The sequence below is a fragment of the Elaeis guineensis genome, chromosome 9 (assembly GCF_000442705.2).
Source record: "Elaeis guineensis isolate ETL-2024a chromosome 9, EG11, whole genome shotgun sequence".
Classification (NCBI taxonomy): Eukaryota; Viridiplantae; Streptophyta; class Magnoliopsida; order Arecales; family Arecaceae; genus Elaeis; species Elaeis guineensis.
The window spans coordinates 33,373,410-33,391,575 of NC_026001.2; the positions used below are offsets into that span (position 1 = coordinate 33,373,410).

Genomic DNA, 18,166 nt, shown 5'->3' on the forward strand with positions numbered 1-18,166 from the left:
GGAGTGCATTTGTAACCGTCAAAATGGTTTCAAATCTAAAAGCAGAACTTTGAATGTTTGACTACAATCCGAAAATAATTCTGGATCGCATTTAAGATTCCTCAAGACATGATTTACATAAAGCTGACCTCCCGCTCTCCATGGACGTGGCACCGTAAACTAAATATCACGTCTGCGGGAGGTTAGTTTTTTTCAAAAAAAAATGTGTTATCCCCTCAATGCCCTTTGTATGTCACTTTTTTCCACTTCCTTGTCTATCAGGACTTTTTCTCTCTTCAGATTAATCTCATCTCATCTTATCCCCATCCACATCCCTAATTAATCTCCTCTCACTCCATCTACGTCTTTTTTTTTCAATTTTCAAGATTATTAATCTCCTCTCATCTCTATCTATGCCCCTTCGCCATCTGCATCCCCTCCAGGATCATTAATCTCCTCCCATCTCCATCTACGTCCCACGTCTAAGTTCCTTGTCCATCAAAACTCTTTTTTCTTCATAGTAATCTCATCTCATCTCCATCCACATCCCCAATTAATCTCCTCTCATCTTCATTTACGTTCCCTTTTTTCCGACTTTCAGGATTATTAAACTCCGCTCATCTCCTTCTTTTTGTCCAACTTTCACTATCTATTAGGATTTTTTCTTTTTTCACATTAATCTCCTCTCATCTCCATCCACATCACATCACATTTTTGTTGTCAATCTTATATATCAGGACTCTTTCTTTGATTAATCTTCTCTCATCTCTATTTCCACCTAATGAGATGAAAATGAGAAAAAATAAAATAAAGAATTTTATATGCAAATAATTTTATAATCATTTTCAGTATCTATGCTTTTTGGTCATTTTGTCATTCAAAAGCAGTTTTTGGGTTTGTTAATCAAACATACAACAAATTATTTTTACAGCTTCAGATAGTTTAAGGATATTGATAACCAAACAAAAAAGTGCTTTATCCCAAAGCAGCTTTTGACATCAAAACGCAGTTTTTATTAAAAATTATTTTTTGATCAAAAGCTACAACATCCCTAAACAGATCCTAAAAATGAATCTTTAACTACAGAAATCATGCTTGTAGCCGTAGCTTCTTTTGCTTTGGGGTCAGTGAGAAGGGCAGGGTCTTTAGAATGAGAATCAATGTCAGAAGAAAAATAAGGAGCTTTTGACAAAAACTATTCCCCTTTAGAAGATGTAGATGTTTTTCCATCTTTAAAAGCTGAGGAAATATGATTTGACTTTGGAGAGTTCATGTTTCCCTTTGATTTAGATGGATTTGATGAAATATGCAACATCTCCAAACAATCAATTGAAAAGGGTGAAAGCTGGTAAGAAAATATTGAATCTCTCCATATAAGGAAGTCAATGTTCTAACATGAACATCACTCTTTCAATACCATCTAATAGCAGTGGAAACTTTGCATTTACCTCATAAAATCTTTCAATTCTGAGTCCATAATTTTGTTTGGAAAATTCACTGTATCAAATAACACAACATAAGAGATCATAGAAGGTCATAGAATATTTAGCCTGCGTCTTAGGTCTTAGCTTAGTTGGAGCTTCATCTACCTATACTTGAGACAAGAAGTCAGTGAAGTAAAGAAAGTTCTATAAGCTCCTCTAGACGATGAACTTTATGAGCTGCTTCCGCTATATTTTGCCAGTTAGAGATAAAATGCATTTTTAGCGGGTACAGTTCCAGACTAGACTATCATAGAGAAAAAGTCTCTAAGAAAAAAGACTATTGGACACTTGGTGCCACCTTTCGCCACAACATTATATTAGTAACCTATTTATTTACGGTTCTTTTTCCTTCTAGGAATTGAGAAAGAGGATAAGAGAAGAGAGGAATACTTCTGTTGGGGGTATTCGTGTATTAGCCGAAGACGTAAGTTGGTCTTCAGCCCACACCTCAGCCTTCTCATTATTTTTGTTAGGGGGTCATTTGGACTTGACAGGCTTTAATCGCCTCCCCCCTCTTCTATCCCATCCTTCCATCAGCTTCACAACAAGACAAAAGGTAGGAGAGAAGGTGGTCATATGAACTTAACGAAAGGCATTAATTACCCCTCTCTCTCCCTTTGTTTCATTCTTCCATGGGCTAAGGGCCACACAACAAGACAAAAAGAAAAGATGGAGGAGAGAGAATATGCTCTCACTTGCCCCTGTTAGAACCGAACGTCACTTTAGCCATGCCGAAGTCCTCATGCTCCACGGTCCGAAGCCCTCTCATTTGTCAATGCATCTTTTATGGCCCGTCACATCTCCCCATCAATTAATAACAGTAGTCACGAGAAAGGTGAGCTTTCCACACCCTCCAGCAGCCCCCCTATCAGCTTATGCCATAAATATGGACGGCTCCCCATGTGCTATGAAATGATATTGCTAGGTACAATTTCCAAAGGCATTAATGGGAGAAGATTTTTGATAGTCTCATACTCTCCTGTGGCTCCAGCTTCCCATATAAAAGAGGTAAACAAGAAACCCCAAGGTACGCCTCCTTTTCCTCTTAAAAAATGCTTGCTCTTTCCCACCTGTTACGGAGAAAGCCAACTTGAGCGTCGGAAGGTCCCCACCGGAGCCACCTTCGGTGGAGACTTTTCTTGCAGATCCAGCCGCCATCGACACACCGGATGTCTCGTAGCTCCAGTGCCTTCGGCTCAGGACAGATTTCATCCGCAACAGATTGACGCTAAAAGAAGGACGGCAGGGCTCCCTCGCACTGACGTCGGGCGCCGGCGTGACTGTCCGCTTTTGGGAGAGAGTGTCCTATCCATCATTATACCACCGCGAAGAGCCTCCTCGTCGGCGGGATTTTTGGCCGGAGATCAAGCTCCGTGTTACTCACCGGAGGCGTCCCACAACCCACTCTACAGGCTCCTGTCCCCACAACTCCCTCTGCTGGCTCCTAGCAAAAACAAGGATAGGAAGGGACTTCTCAAAGAAAGATCCTTAGGTGATCTGTGAGCTCATAAATGATGCCGAATCCAACTGTTCAGGAGCTTTCTCTCCCACGACCACAAATCCAATGGATTGGAAAAATGGCCCTTCAAGCACTCCTGGTTAAGTCCAACAACTGGGGAGCATACAACCCGTACCGAAAGGAGAAGCAAGCTTCAAAAGACTTGCACAAAATCTTTTTGATAAGAGGTTCCTAAGCCCTCACCTTTTACTTTATTTTCTTTCCTTTTGAAAAAATTGCAAACCTATAAGCATTAAAAGCAAGGTTGGATCTGAACCCCTGATCATGATCGATCTGAACCCCGATCATGGCCGATCCGAAGTCAGATCTAGATCGATCCAAAGTCCAAAATAAGGCCAAAGCAAATAATGAGTTCGGCAGAACCCAAAAGGACAACCGATCCTTAAGCACTTAACAAAAGCTCAAATTCAAATCAGAAGAAGGGCCTAAACGACTGTTTGTGCCCATTATGGGAGTACAGTTTAAGCCCCTACGACAGTGGGAGTGCAGTTTAAGCCCCCTCGACTGTGGGACTGTAGATGAAGCCCCCACGACTGTGGAAGTGCAGTTTAAGCCCCCACCATGGTGAGGGTGCAGTTTAAGCCTCCACGACTGTGGGAGTGCAGTTTAAGCCCCCACCACGGTGGGAGTGCAGTTTAAGCCCCCACAATAGTGGGAGTGCAAATGAAGTCCCCACCTATTCAGTGGGAGTGCATGAAGCCCCCACCTATTCGATAGGAGTGCAGTAAGCCTCCAACCCCACCTATTCGATGGGAGTGTGTTAAGCTCCTACCTATTCGATGGGAATGCAGTAAGCCTTCACCTATTCGATGGGAGTGCGTTAAACCCCAACGACAGTGAAAGTGCAGATTAAGCCCCCACCACAGCGAGAGTGCAGATGAAGCCCTTATCTAATCGATGGGAGTGCATGAAAAGCCAAAGTCCCCACCACGGGGGAAGTACAAATAAAGATCTCGATCTGGATGCTCACGTGTTTATTGGATTGTGATCGTATCACAAACTCTCCTATATGTGCATCCTTACGTTTGTCCGTGAGCAGGACCGAAGCCACCCATTGGCTGAAGACCCCACTCTTTGGTGAGGGGCCAAAGACCTAACTCTTCGGTCCGAAATGCAACAACTCGAGGAAATCGAAGCAATAAATACTGAGGTGAGAAATTTCAATATATTTTGATAACAGCTTGATTACAGAAAAAGAGGACCCTACATGTCCTACAAGATCGTTTATGCATGGATCCCCACGAACGCTTGAGCCTCTCTTATATGCGTGGCCAACCCCGAAAATGGGTCTGGCCTTTAATGGTGCCGAAGTCCCTCATGGGGGCCCGAAGTTCCGTCCGTATCTTTGCGTTCGTTGCGAATAACCCCGAAATTACCCATTCAGTATCGTAGGACTCATCCCCAGTGCAAAGCACCTACACATCTTTAATTGCTTCCATATTGTGCATCAGAACACTAAACACCTCACTGCTCTTGCGGCACAACAAAATGAATAGAATAAAAAGCAAAAGGGGAGCTACAAAAGGTGACAAAAAAAAAGAAAAAAGAGAAAGAGAAAAGAAATATAATGATAAATGGGGTGAGGGAACGACGACCGCTCCTCCCGTATGTTGCCCGCAGGCAACTCCTTTCGGACAATGGCGCTCGTCGACGCCAACCGATCCGACCTCCATGCGGCACCAATCCCTCTCAGCGGTGATCCCAGGGTCCAGCGCCATCCCCGTGCACGGTCAATCCCTCTCCATGGTGGTCCAGAGGTCTGGCATTCTTTTCATACTCCGATCGAACCCCCATTCGATCAACATCTCCCGACCGATCTCCCTCTAGGCGGCACCAATCCCTCCCCATGCGCAACCGATCCCTCTTTGTGGTGGTCCAGAGGTCCGACACTCTTTTCATACTCCATCGAACCCCCCTTCGGTCAACATCTCCCAGCCGATCTCCCTCTGAGCGGCATCGATCCCTCTCAACAATGTTTCTGTGCGATCGAACCCCCCTTCTTGGGTGCCTCCATGCGTGACGGAACCCAGTGACAAGGGCTCTGAAGCCCTCCCCAGACGTCCACTGGCATCAACCCTCGTTGGATTCATAGATCCGAGGAGCTTCTGTGCACCCTCGACATGACCGGAGCCACAGGCGACGCCGAACCCCTCCGACCGAACTCCGACCGATCCCCCCAGATCAAAACCTCCAAGCTCTCCCTGTGAGCGCCTCACCTCCAGCCGGTCTCCCTCACCTTGCCGTGCCCAAGATTAAACGGACTGCCTTCGCCGCACATGCTGAGCTCTGAAGCCGGCGTCGAGCTCCTACTCGGCAGTCTCCTCCTGTACACCCCCCGTGTGCTCCTATGTGGCCGAGACCCACCAACGGACCCACTTCAGATGCCCCGGAGTGATCCCAAAACTTGACCGGCCGTACCCCTTCTCTCGTGATGCCATCTCAAGCCTCGCCGAACCCACAGCTGATCTGATCCTGGGTGGCGCCGATCCCTCTCCAACCAGTCAAGCTCAAATCTCATCGAACCCCTCCAGCAGATCCCCCTTGAGCGAGGCTGAACCCCTCCGGACGAACCCCTTTTTGCACCGATCCCTTTCTGAACGCCGAAACCCAAAGAGAGCCTTTTGGCTAATCGATCCCAGGTTGTACACACCCTACCGGTTGATCTGGCCCATGGTAGCATCGAGACCTAGAGATGCCCCCGACCGACCTGCTCCCAAGTGTCATATCCACCTCATGTCAAGAGCATTTCCCTGTGATTCAGTCATATCCACCCATTAAAGGGTATGGGTGTGCAAAAGAGAGGACATCTGTTTTGATCATTATATTCAATGGATGACCATTGTTTTATCGAAAACCCCTACAGGTGGAAAGATATCGGTAATGTCGGGTGCTATTGCTAGTTTTTTCTACAAGTCTATATGTCATAGTCTATAGATTTCCTCAAAAGGCCAATTCATTAGAGTATCTTCTGGTTTATTCTCTATCTAGTCGTGTGGTTCAAGATGAACTTTTGCCATCTTCCGGTGCAAAGCCATCTGACAGCGGCTCAAGAATGGGATCTGGCCCTCTTTTACAATTTTAGGATGAGGAGTTGCATGTAAATCTGAACTAGTTCAACAGTGGAATGTCTGTAAAAGATCTGGTTAGCCTGAAAGAGAGGAAGAATGATCTCGACACGTCTTCGACCCATCTTGTTCGTTGTACTCCCTTCACCCGAGCCAAGGCTCGGACTCGGGAGTAGGAGGCTAGTGTTAGGGGTATTCGTGTATTAGCCAAAGACATAAGATGGTCTTCAGCCCACACCTCAGCTTTCTCATTACTTTTGTTGGGGGGTCATTTGGACTTGACAGGCTTTAATCGCCTCCCCCCTCTTCTATCCCATCCTTCTATCAGCTTCACAACAAGACAGAAGGTAGGAGAGAAGGTGGTCATGTGAACTTAACAAAAGGCATTAATTACCCCTCTCCCTCCCCTTGTTTCATTCTTCCATAAGATAAGGGCCACACAACAAGACAAAAAGAAAAGGTAAAGGAGAGAATATGCTCTCACCTGCCCTGTCAGAACCGAACCTCACTTCGGCCAAGCCGAAGTCCTCATGCTCCACCGTCCGAAGCCCTCTCATTTGTCGATCCATCTTTTATAGCCGTCACATCTCTCCATCAATTAATAATAGTCATGAGAATGGTGAGCTTTCCACACCCTCCAACAGCCCCCTCTGTCAGCTTATGCCATAAATATGGGCGGCTCCCCATGTGCTATAAAATGATATTGCTAGGCACAATTTCCAAAGGCATTAATGGGAGAGGATTTTTGACAATCCCATACTCTCCCGTGGCTCCGGTTTTCCATATAAAAGAGGTAAACAAAGAACCCTAAGATACACCTCCTTTCCCTCTTAAAAAATGCTCGCTCTTTTCCACCTGTTACGGAGAAAGCTGACTTGAGCATCGGAGGGTCCCTGTCGGAGCCACCTCCGATGGAGACTTTTCTTGCAGGTCTAGCTGCCATCGACACATCAGACGTCCCGTAGCTCCAGCGCCTCCGGCTCAAGACGGATTTCATCCGCAACAACTTCTAATACAAGACTTTTGCTAGCTATATAAATAGATCTCCAACCATGCTAATCTTAGAGTACACCTATAACCCTACATTTAATCAAAGGACACCTAATAGATCAAATTTTTGAAAATCAAAAGAAATTGTCACTAAGTAATTAGACAAGCATATCAGCCACATTTTGACCTACAAAACATTGAAATTTAGCCAAGGGCTGTGAATATAATTTCCAGATCTCAAAGAGACCTTTCCAGCGAGTACCAAATCAGTGAAATTTGATACTTGTACAAAATGTTATTTCTTCGAGAGACACTGAGTTTCATATAAAGTTTAGTAGGCTTCAAGTCCAACTGTTCAAAGTTCAAACATTCAAATGAGTAGATCACCGAACCCATGTTACATCGCAGTGGTAGCATTGTGAGCAAGCAATCAAAGCGACTAGCTTCTTCTAGAAGCAAAGCATTATAAAAACTTCTAGAGGCATTCTAAGTACAAACCTTGAGCACCATAGACAGTGCAAACAAGCACTTTGCTGGGGAGCAAGCTACCTTGATCAACCTTTGGCTTCAATTCATTATCCTAAGCAGCTTTCACGAGAAAATAGTTTCTTTCAGCCAACTCTGCCAAAAAAAACTATGCCTTGTATTTATCCTACATGCCTGTAGAACACAAAGGCCAAAACTCTCCACTTTCGGGTCTCAGAGAAAGTAAATGAGTTGAAGCATCAAAGGGTAATGGTAGCAACTAATAAACAAAATAAGAATCCCTTACTATTCGCAATTCAGATATCAAAAAAAATCAGTAAAATATGAATACAGGAAACATTACACTATGACTTATTTTGTTTACAAAATCATTAAAAAAAAATACAAGACTTCAATTGGGTTTTAGATTACCAAATGATAAAATTGTACAAAGACATGGCACTTGTCAAGACTGTTAATATATGGCACTTTGAAAACAAATAAAAGATTGAAAAGTATGATCTTCCAAAGCTTAAGGGGCCCAACTAACTATATAGACAATATTTCATTTCAAGGACCAGCTTACCCAAGAGTTTAATAAATCAGGTAATAATAAGAAAATAAAAACTACAAAGGAGGAACCCTTGGGACTCATCCCCCATCCATTATCCTTTTTGATGGACCAAAAGCGTGATAATATGGTAGTTAGAAAAAAATATATATATTCATGGAAAAAAGAGCATCAAATGGCTGACCATAATCATCTATCACGTGGGCAGAGCAAAGAACATAAAGAACAAGAAAAGAGGAAGCAAGGTCTACAGAACCGGTAATGGGACTCGTACCAATCAATAGCCAGTTTGGCTCAGTATAGGGTGAACCAGATAGTTCGGTCTGGTTCAGCAGTCCAAGTCAAACATTCTCCAATTTTTATCTCAATATAGGTCAATAAGCTTCAGACTTTGATGCGCTACCGAGATGGTATGCCTCGGTATGGGGCGATATGCCTCGGTATGGGGGTGGTTTCAAAAAAAAGGGTCCAACCGATCCGACCACACACCGGTTCGGCTCGATATGGGGTGAACCGGATGGCTCGGTCCGGTTCAACAAGTCATAAGAGGAAGGGTAGGGTATATCGAAACTAGGATTGTACCAGATGAAACAAGATTTTTGAAAGACTTTGTGCAAAAATTAACCCATTGTTGGCGAAGTATAAGGATCAGCACTCTCTTTTAGGTCATCAAATAAATCAACGAAGTTAGGTAACAAAATCACTTTTAGAAAGAGGGTTAGTAACAATCCTCTCTCCAAATCTCTTTTCTTATCTTCTCCTCTCGTGTAATGATGCGATGTTTGCCCCCTTCGTCCAATGGCAATCGAGTCCCCTAACCAAACCATTGACAATGCCCCTTGGCTGGTTGTGGGCAACCATGCTCCCCAACAACGTCTAAGAACACATCTCCTTCCTTACTGACACATCATCTCCCACATGCCATTGTTGTTGCTTCCCCAATGTCCAGGCAGCCTCCATCAAGGACAAGCCAGATTTTGCTGTCTTCAACCTAGTCACTGTGGACAAGGGCATATGGTCATCATAGACGATTTCCTCAAGCCATGACTGCTAGTTGTTAGCAACCAATGACTGCATGGAATCCTATATTTGCAAGGTTTAGGGTTGTTTGTGTTAAAACCAATGAGGCAAAAACAATCATTTTATTGTACCGGAATTATCCTGCACATCGTGTATCAATACGATACAACCTCATACCATACTGACCCAATACTTAACCATAGCGAATCATGATACTGGTTCAGACTAATATCATCAACACAGACCTCGAGCTGGGCTTTAGTAGCAAGAATCTTCTACCTATGGTGATGCACCCACTCTATAAATCTTCCTGGAACCTTGAACCGCACCAACTTCCTGAGCACTTCCTTACTGGAAGTGTTTAAAACCAAACTTCTCACACCCACACCTACACCCACTCCTAATCCTGGCAACTATGGCCATGCCTCAATCTGCAAAATTGATGGTTCAAGCACACCAAGACCAAGAAAATCACTTATGGATTGCGCTAGAAATGGACCGAGTTTAGATCAAAGTCATGCCTTATGCAAGCATCGACCATGGTTATCTACGCAGGCTTCAGGCCATGCTACAGCCTGAAAATTTTTGGAGGTCAAACTCGAACTCAAGCCCAATCCTATGGCCAAACCTAGCCAAGGACCAAATGCACCTAATAAACCATCTTCCACTATCTTTACTCCACTTAATTCCTAACCCTAACCCTTTTAATTTCCATATAAAATTAGAAAGAAAAATCAGTAAAGGATGGTAAATTAAACACCCACAATTTGTGCAAAGATGCCAAACAAGACTCAAGCCCAAGGTTTGTTCTACTGGTCAGTACCATACCGTTCAATACCACACCGGCCATACCACACTGAATTGGTACCAAACCAGTGTACAGTCTCATACTGTACCGACACTCGGTATGCCTCACCTTCTTATATTGTACCACATATCAATACTATAACAGATGGTACCAAAACAAGGTCCAATGCAGAGATGGCGAACTTTACTAAGGCCTAATCAACCAAATGCACCTAATTAACTGCCTTCCACTGTTTTTGCTCCACTTAATTACTAACCCTAACTAACCCTTTTAACTTTCATATAAACTTGGGGGGAAGAAACAAATCATCAAAGGATGGTAAATCAAGCACCCACTATCCATGCAACGGCAGCCACACAAGACTTAGCCCAACCCACATAGACCTTTACTCATGGTATGGTCTTGCTCTGCCATCACTTGCTCTCTCCATCCTCTTTACCGTAGCCAATAAAGATAACATGGCAACCTTTCAGTTCAAGCTGCAGGGTCATCCTATGGTTGTTCAAATGATGCTTTTAGGTAAAGCCCAATAGCTAGAGATGTTAAAGGTGGGGCAAATAAAGATGAGTAGTGGAGCATTGATGGGAAACAAGTCGCAGTAGAGAAAGGTGGTGTGATGAATATATAGCATGTCCGGTAGCATGGTGCAGTGGAAAAGATCCTATGTCATTGTGCCATGCCATTGAACACGTTATAGATCCATTAGTATGATAGCAAAGCCCTAATATGGATTCTAGTTTAGATCTAGGAAATTTATATGGATGCATAGAAATTAAAGGTGATGAGATCTCATCACCTATGTGAACATACTTGGATAATATGGATGTAATCATGTTAGTCAAATTTTATCATCAACAAATGTTGCAAAATGTGATTTAATGTCCCACAGAATTTCCTTATGTAGTTTTATCAGTTAGCAGCTATATAGCCTTCATATCACGTGCACACTTGATCTACTACTACCAGCTGGATCACACAAAGGAGGTACTTAATCATCATGAGAATTAGAGGCAGGTTCATACCGCGATGTATACTCCAATTCTCTCAAGATGGCTAATTTATCACAGGGCATGGAGAAATCTGCATACAGTACTTACTGCATATATCCTAATGGATTATAATTAATATTAATTTTTTATGTTTTACTGACAGTTAACATTGTTCTGTTAATATGGAGATCGGTATGTCCATGGGATGCATATAAATTGATTTTATTAGATTCTATGGCGATTAAGATTATTATGTTCAACGTAGATCTAAATTGTTCCAGCATTGATCTGTTGTTTTATTCTTCAATATATGCTGCAATCATCATGGGATAGGTGTTTCTTCCCTAACCAATCGGGGTTATTGGAAGCCCCAGCCAGGGGTGGAGCCTGGTGCATCCAGAGGGACCATGGCCCCACCCAATTTTAAGCGATCCCCTTACCCATGTAATTTCCTCCAATTTCTCACTGTAGTTTGTTCCTATGATCCTATCTATATTTTTATTTGATTACATTCTGATAGGCATATTAGAATTTTAAAAATTATTCCATCTCTCATTCTTTTCAAAATAAAAACCTCTATGCATTTTGAATGGGAACAAAACTATAAAAGAGTATTGGATAAACTACCAGCTGATTAGTGCTCATGCTCTCTGGTCCCCTGTCTTTCTCTCTCTAAGATTGTGGGCCTCTCTTGTTCCACACTCAGATCTCTATCTCTCGCTCCCTCTCTTAGGTTTACTAGTACTTTAAAAGAATGCATGGCATTGTTTAAAAAAAAGTTAAAGAAGTAGGTTTCAGGAGTCCATCAATGATAATGATCCCAATCCTACAAACAAAATGTTTCATTAGCAACTATATACTGTTATTTTAATCCTGTCTTTTTTTCAAACTGAGTTTCTTAGATTTTTGTGTCTTTCTCTTTTCTTGTTGTGCACTGACTCCTAGTTTCCATAGTGAGATAACAGTATTAGTTCTATTAGGTCTATTAAATTTTTCCAGTCATCTCATGCCGTTGGTATCAACCAGTATATATTTATTTAGGAAAAGGAATTTCCTTCCTTGTTTTTCTACAATAGTTGAATATCTTGATTCCATTAAGAGAGAGTGAGAGAGAGAGAATGGGAGATTGTTGATATTCTAATGTTTCTTTCAAAAATGATTTTTGATTTTTTGATAGCACGGAGATAATCAATATAAAACCAAATAAAATTGTTACTTTGATTTTTATTTTTTTGATAAATTCACTTTTAATTCATAATAATTATGAATTAAAAATTGAACTATATAATTTAGTCACAAACCTTGGCCCCCCATATCAAAATCGCCCTAGCAACTAGGATTCACCATAATCTAAACTAAAAGATTTTTCACTCTCTCTGTGGCCAACCAACATCTGTGGATCTATGTTATATTATATTTGCTAATTAACTAATGCCCTAAAACCTACTGCATATAGTACAAGTTCGATAGGTGAATAGGGATGGTATTAGTGAGCCTAGATGGTGGAAGTGGGGGAATATCCTGCCAAACACTTAAAAAAGGGAGATGAGACAAGCTTATATCCAGGGAGTGGACAAGTGGGTGTTCAAAGGTATAATTCTAGTGCACTATTTTGGCAGGATGGACTTATATCATAAAAGGGAAGTTATCCACTTTAATTACTTTTTTTGCCCCTATCCACTCTCTAAACATACAAAAAGGTGGGAGTACAATTTTATCCTTGTCATAAAATCCAAATCATCATGAAATCCAATGCATATTAAATGAGCTTTATCCTTTGCCCTTATTCCCTCTAGTTATCCCTTCAACAAAATGCCAAGAAAGCCCTATCCCATAGAATAAGTCCTACCCCTCCAATGGTACTTGGATATGTTTCCCTTATCCCTTCTGCAAGCAAACACAGCCTTACGGGCGTTCTCTTTTTCACCATCAATACACAATCTTTAATCTTGTGTCATCAATAATTTGAGAATTTGTCCCCATTCAATATAAAGTGCAGATGAAAAGTTAATCTTTTGGATATTCCATATACCATCTAATTAAGAACAAATTAGAAACAAATTTCATAACTCAAAGTACAACTGTGTTTGAATACGCTAAGTCTAGTTTGTTCCTTTCAGAATTTCTTTCTTCATTTGTATTTCCCATCTCACCCTTTTTTATTTATCAAAGAATAGCTATTGCACAACCACAAGATTCCAATTCAACATGACCATGTGAGAAACATAACCTTTAGCCAGCTTCTATGCCTTTTCAACATTCCACCATCTAACAAAGCCATGACAGTACATGTCCGAGTCCCCTCACATCCCTTTGGCATTGTAGCAAGTCCTCTAGCAACCTTTGTGACCTTAAAAAAAGAAAGAGAGAAATATAAGCAAGAAAATTACATTTTAATACCAACTGAAAGTAATCTGGAAGAAATATACATGCCTGCATACCAAGCTCCCTTGTTGGCACCACTATCAATGCTTGTACAGCAGATCTATTAAAGTCTAAGGCTGAAAATACCAACAATAGGTATGCCAATGTTTTGCCTGAACCTGTCTAGACAGTATAACATGCTACTGCATTAACCTCTCGTTGATGAGATCATTTTAAGCATTCTATAGAAATAAATAGAAGCTTTCGACACGACCTGAGTAACATAAGAAGCATTGTAGTGATGATATTCATGAAAGGGTGCCAAAAGCTACAAGTTCGTGTATTTCAATCATGTCAGCTAGTTAGCTTTTAAATGTATCACATCTCTACAGTGTCCTGTTGTTGGAAGATACAGAAAAATTGAACAGACATTCCAAAATAAGGATAGTCAAAGGAGACGCAGAAGGTTACCAGCTCAGTTGGAGCCAATGATAATTTGCATAAAGGAAAAGGAATCAACCACTCTCAAGGCACAATGAAGTTAAATTTAGCACCAGTGTTAGTATGTTTAATATTACCAAGCAATGTGTATCTTGATTGTTGGGTATAAAATACCCCCCCAGCCGAAGTTCGTGACAGGAGTGACCCTCCAGGGATTCTACCGACTCCCGACCTTCGGCGACATCTTTCGAACCTCTCCGACGGCCGAGCCTCCGCAACATTCCCAAGTTCTGCCAACGGATAAACCTCCACCAGCGTCGACCGGATTCTTCACGACGGACGGACTCAACCCAAGTTTCCACAATGATCGACCACCTTCTAGACTTCATCTGGACTCCTACGGGAGCCGGACTTCGTTCCCGACTCCAACTGCAGGAAGACTTCATCCGGACTCCTACGGGAGCCGGACTTCATCCCGACTCCACTGCAGGAAGACTTCATCCGGATCCTACGGACTCCTACGGGAGCCGGACTTCATCCCCGACTCCGACTGCAGGAAGACTTCATCCGGACTCCTACGGGAGCCAGACTTCGTCCCGACTCCGACTGCAGGAAGACTTCATCCGGACTCCTACGGGAGCCGGACTTCGTCCCCGACTCCGACTGCAGGAAGACTTCATCCGGACTCCTACGGGAGCCGGACTTCCGCCCAGAACTCCTGTTGCAGGTAGATCTCATCCGAACTCCTACAAAGGACGGACTCCGAACTTCTACCGCAAGCGATCTACCTCGAGCTTCTGCTACAAGCGGTCTACTTCAAATTTCTACTACGAGTGGTCCGCGTCGGATTTTCACTGTAAGCCTTCACCCGAGCTCCCATTGTGGACGCATTCCTTCCGGATCTCCATTGCAAGCAGGCCTCGGCCGAGTTCCCTCGACAAATGATCCCCATCCGGGCTTCTACGGAGATCGGACTCCGACCGAACTCCTGTACTGGATAGACTCCGGACGAACTCCTACGACGCACGAGCTCCAGCAGCCGGACCCCTCCAGCGGATGAACCTCTTCAGCGCCATCCGACACTCACTGACCGGTCGACCCTCCGCCGAATTCTACGTAAGACCGAGCTTCGTCTGCGGAAAGCCCCCCGATCGAGCTCCTACAGCAAATGACCTCGCCTGTAGGGTTAACGCTCAAGGCACCCAACGGTAGAAGGCTCGCCAGCAACATCCGAACTCCTCTCAGATGGATAGCTACCTTCTCCGCCAGGCGCTTCGACCGAGCTTCGGCCGACAGGCCTGGACTCCCTGACAGGCCACAGTAATGGCCACGACTCTGCTCCACCTCCTGCGACGGATTCTGCGCGGCTCCACCACTCTCCGCAACCGGCTCCACGCGGCAGGCCGCAGTAATAGCCACGATTCTGCTCCACTTCCTGCGACGGATTCTGCGCGGCTCCACCACTCTCTGGCAAGTTACGACAACGGACGCCGCTCCACTCTCTGCAGCAGGCTCCACGTGGCGGGTCACGGTGATAGCCACGACCCCACCCATTTACTCTTCATAACAAACTCCTCCTGACCCCGAGCGGCCCACTGCCAGACGGTTACAAACGTCGCTATCAGTCTGTTGCACCCTCCGCCTATAAAAGGAAGACCCTAGATACGTTATTCTCTAAGCTCTAATTTTTATCTCAAAATTCTGCTAAAATTTTCATTCGAGCACTCCATTCTTGTTGAGGCAGAGAACTGACTTGAGCGTCGGAGGGTCTTGCCGGAGCACCCCCAACTCCGGTTTAGACTTCCTTTGCAGGTCCCGGCGGCGACCGCAACTCCCTCGACTCCAGCTTCTCCGACGCAGGTGGATTTTTGCACCAACAGGATTGACGCTAGAAGGAGGGCCTAAACCTTTGCAGTACCCTTGTTCTTGAAGGAGCGCTCAACGGGACCACCTCCGGTCATCTTCTCCGACATCCTCTTCTCCTTCCTCCGCTAGATCTTCGCCCGATGCCCCCCCGCAAAGCATCCACTCGGTGATCCACGGCCTCCGCGGCCAGATCTCAGGCTCCGGCCTCACCTCCAGTTTCTCAGGCTCCTCCTCCTCCGGCAACGGCGGTTGGCGCGGAGCAATTCGACCTACTGGTTCAGCAGGTCAGAGGCATCACTGAAGCTGTGCAGGCCATACAGCAGCAGCAGCAGCCGCAGGCATCAATGCGACTGGAGAGAGCGTCGCCAGAACTCCAAAATCCGCGGTAGGACGGGCCACTTGGGCCAGTCGCCCCGTCTTTCCCAGAAAGACGAATCCGAGGGTGGAGAGCCCTCAGTCGGATCACGATTCTACTCCTGAAAGATCTCTACCTCCATTCTGCCAGAAGACCCTCGAGACCCGCAGTCGAAAGGATTTCCTGGATCAAAGGCTCCGGGAGATGAACCGGCGGATCGAGGAACTCTGCCACGCACCCCCCGCTTATGGTGAGGACATTTGTACTGACCCTCCCTTCTCTCAAATGATCATGCAGGAACCGATCCCGCCAAACTTCAAGCTCCCTCAATTTGAAAGCTACGACGGGACTTCGGACCCCGTTGACCACCTGGAGGCCTTCCGGACAATGATGCTGCTCCATGGTGCACCTGACGCCATCCTTTGCCGAGCTTTCCCATCCACCTTGAAGGGAGTGGCGAGAAACTGGTACTCGGCGCTGAAGCCGGGTACCATCTTTTCCTTTGATCAGATGAGCCACCAGTTTGCGGCTCATTTTGTTAGCAGCCGGCATCCCCGAAAGGGTTTGGAGTCCCTCATCAACATCAAACAAAGGGAGGGGGAGTCCATTCGGGCTTACGTCAACCGTTTCAATGTCGCCGCGTTGGAGGTCCGGAACTTGGACCAATCGGTCGCGATGGCCGCTCTGAAAGGCGGCCTTCAGAAGAACGACCTTTTATTCTCCCTGGAAAAGAAGTACCCCAGGGATTTTGCTGATCTGTTGGCTCGGGCCGAAGGGTACGCCCGAGCAGAAGAAACCTTCAAAATGAAGGATGAGGAGACTGCGAGAGAGCAGCAGGTGGGAGACTCGAGTAAGCCCGCAGTCGAAAAAGGACCGAGAGAAGCCGGCCACGTTCTCGAACTCCTCCCGGGCACAAGCGCGCCCAGACTCCTCCCCGAGCACACAGGCAGAGAAGCCCGGAGCGCCGGGTTCGACGAGGCTCTCCTCCAGGAAGATTCCGCAGCTATGCCCCCCTCAACGCATCGAAAACCCAGGTGCTGATGGAAGTCAGAGAGCAGCTCCCAAGGCCAGAAAGGATGCGCACGCACCCCGAGAAGCGCAATCCTAATAAGTTCTGCCTCTACCATCGTGACCACGGCCACGACACGAGGAATGCATTCAGCTCCGAGACGAGATCGAGGAGCTCATCAGACGAGATCGGCTCGACAGGTTCATTCGACGCCAGCCTGAGGATAGAGAGGATCGACCAAGGGCCCTGCCGCAGCCTGAGCCGCCGAGGAGGGAAGAGCAGCCCGGAGATCGGCCTCCAATTGGGATCATCAACTCCGTCTCTGGAGGACCTTGACAGGAAGCAGACCTTCTACAGCCCTGGGATTTGAAAACTTGTAAATGTATTACGAACAACCCCGCTTTAAATCAAGATTCCTTTCAGATCTGCACATCTTTCCCTTTTTGGCATGGACTTGTAACGACAGGGGATGACCCCTTCGGACAACGAAAACAAACCCTAATGTGGGCAAAATTGAAAGTCCGATTATTTTTAGACCGGATGGGGGGAGAGGCCATACAGCGCCCATATGCGCCCCCACAGCCATTTAGGGACAGGAGGAGAACCTCGCCCTAACATGAGCAAAGTCGAAGGCCCGGTTATTTGTAGACCGGATGGGGGGAGAGGCCATACAGCGCCCATATGCGCCCCCACAGCCATGTTAGGGACAGGAGGAGAACCTCGCCCTAACATGAGCAAAGTCGAAGGCTCGGTTATTTGTAGACCGGATGGGGGGAGAGGCCATACAGCGCCCATATGCACCCCCACAGCCATGTTAGGGACAGGAGGAGAACCCCGCCCTAACATGAGCAAGATCGAAGGCCCGGTTATTTGTAGACCGGATGGGGGGAGAGGCCATGCAGCGCCCATATGCGCCCCACAGCCATGTGAGGGACAGGAGGAGAACCTCGCCCTAACATGAGCAAGGTCGAAGGCCGGTTATTTGTAGACCGGATGGGGGAGAGGCCATGCAGCGCCCATATGCGCCCCCACAGCCATGTTAGGGGCAGGAGGGGAACCTCGTCCTAACATGAGCAAGGTCGAAGGCCCGGTTATTTGTAGACCGGATGGGAAGAGAGGCCATACAGTGCCCATATGTGCCCCCGCAACCCCGTTAGGAACAGAAGGAGAACCTCGTCCTAACCTGAGCTGAAACCGATCACATCAGAAATGGGGGAAGAACCTCGTCCTGACACCAATTA

The 18,166-nt window shown here is 45.5% G+C and overlaps 1 protein-coding gene across 11 annotated transcripts in view; it reads right to left on the bottom strand.

Annotated features, from left to right (window-relative positions):
• LOC105051231 (DEAD-box ATP-dependent RNA helicase 58, chloroplastic) overlaps positions 1 to 18,166 on the bottom strand; it is an 85,563-nt gene that overhangs the window by 37,438 nt on the left and 29,959 nt on the right. For 4 of the 11 annotated variants that reach the window (XM_029266491.2, XM_010931563.4, XM_073243474.1 and 1 more), the window contains 2 exons: positions 13,324 to 13,437; positions 13,121 to 13,240 (listed from right to left, as the gene is read on the bottom strand). The exons of 1 other annotated variant lie outside the window; for it this stretch is intronic. In XM_029266491.2, coding sequence (XP_029122324.1) covers positions 13,121 to 13,240; positions 13,324 to 13,437 — 234 coding nt within the window. The remainder of the gene's footprint in view (positions 1 to 13,120; positions 13,241 to 13,323; positions 13,438 to 18,166) is intronic. 6 more of the 11 variants (XM_029266495.2, XM_019852683.3, XM_019852682.3 and 3 more) reach the window with 2 other exon arrangements.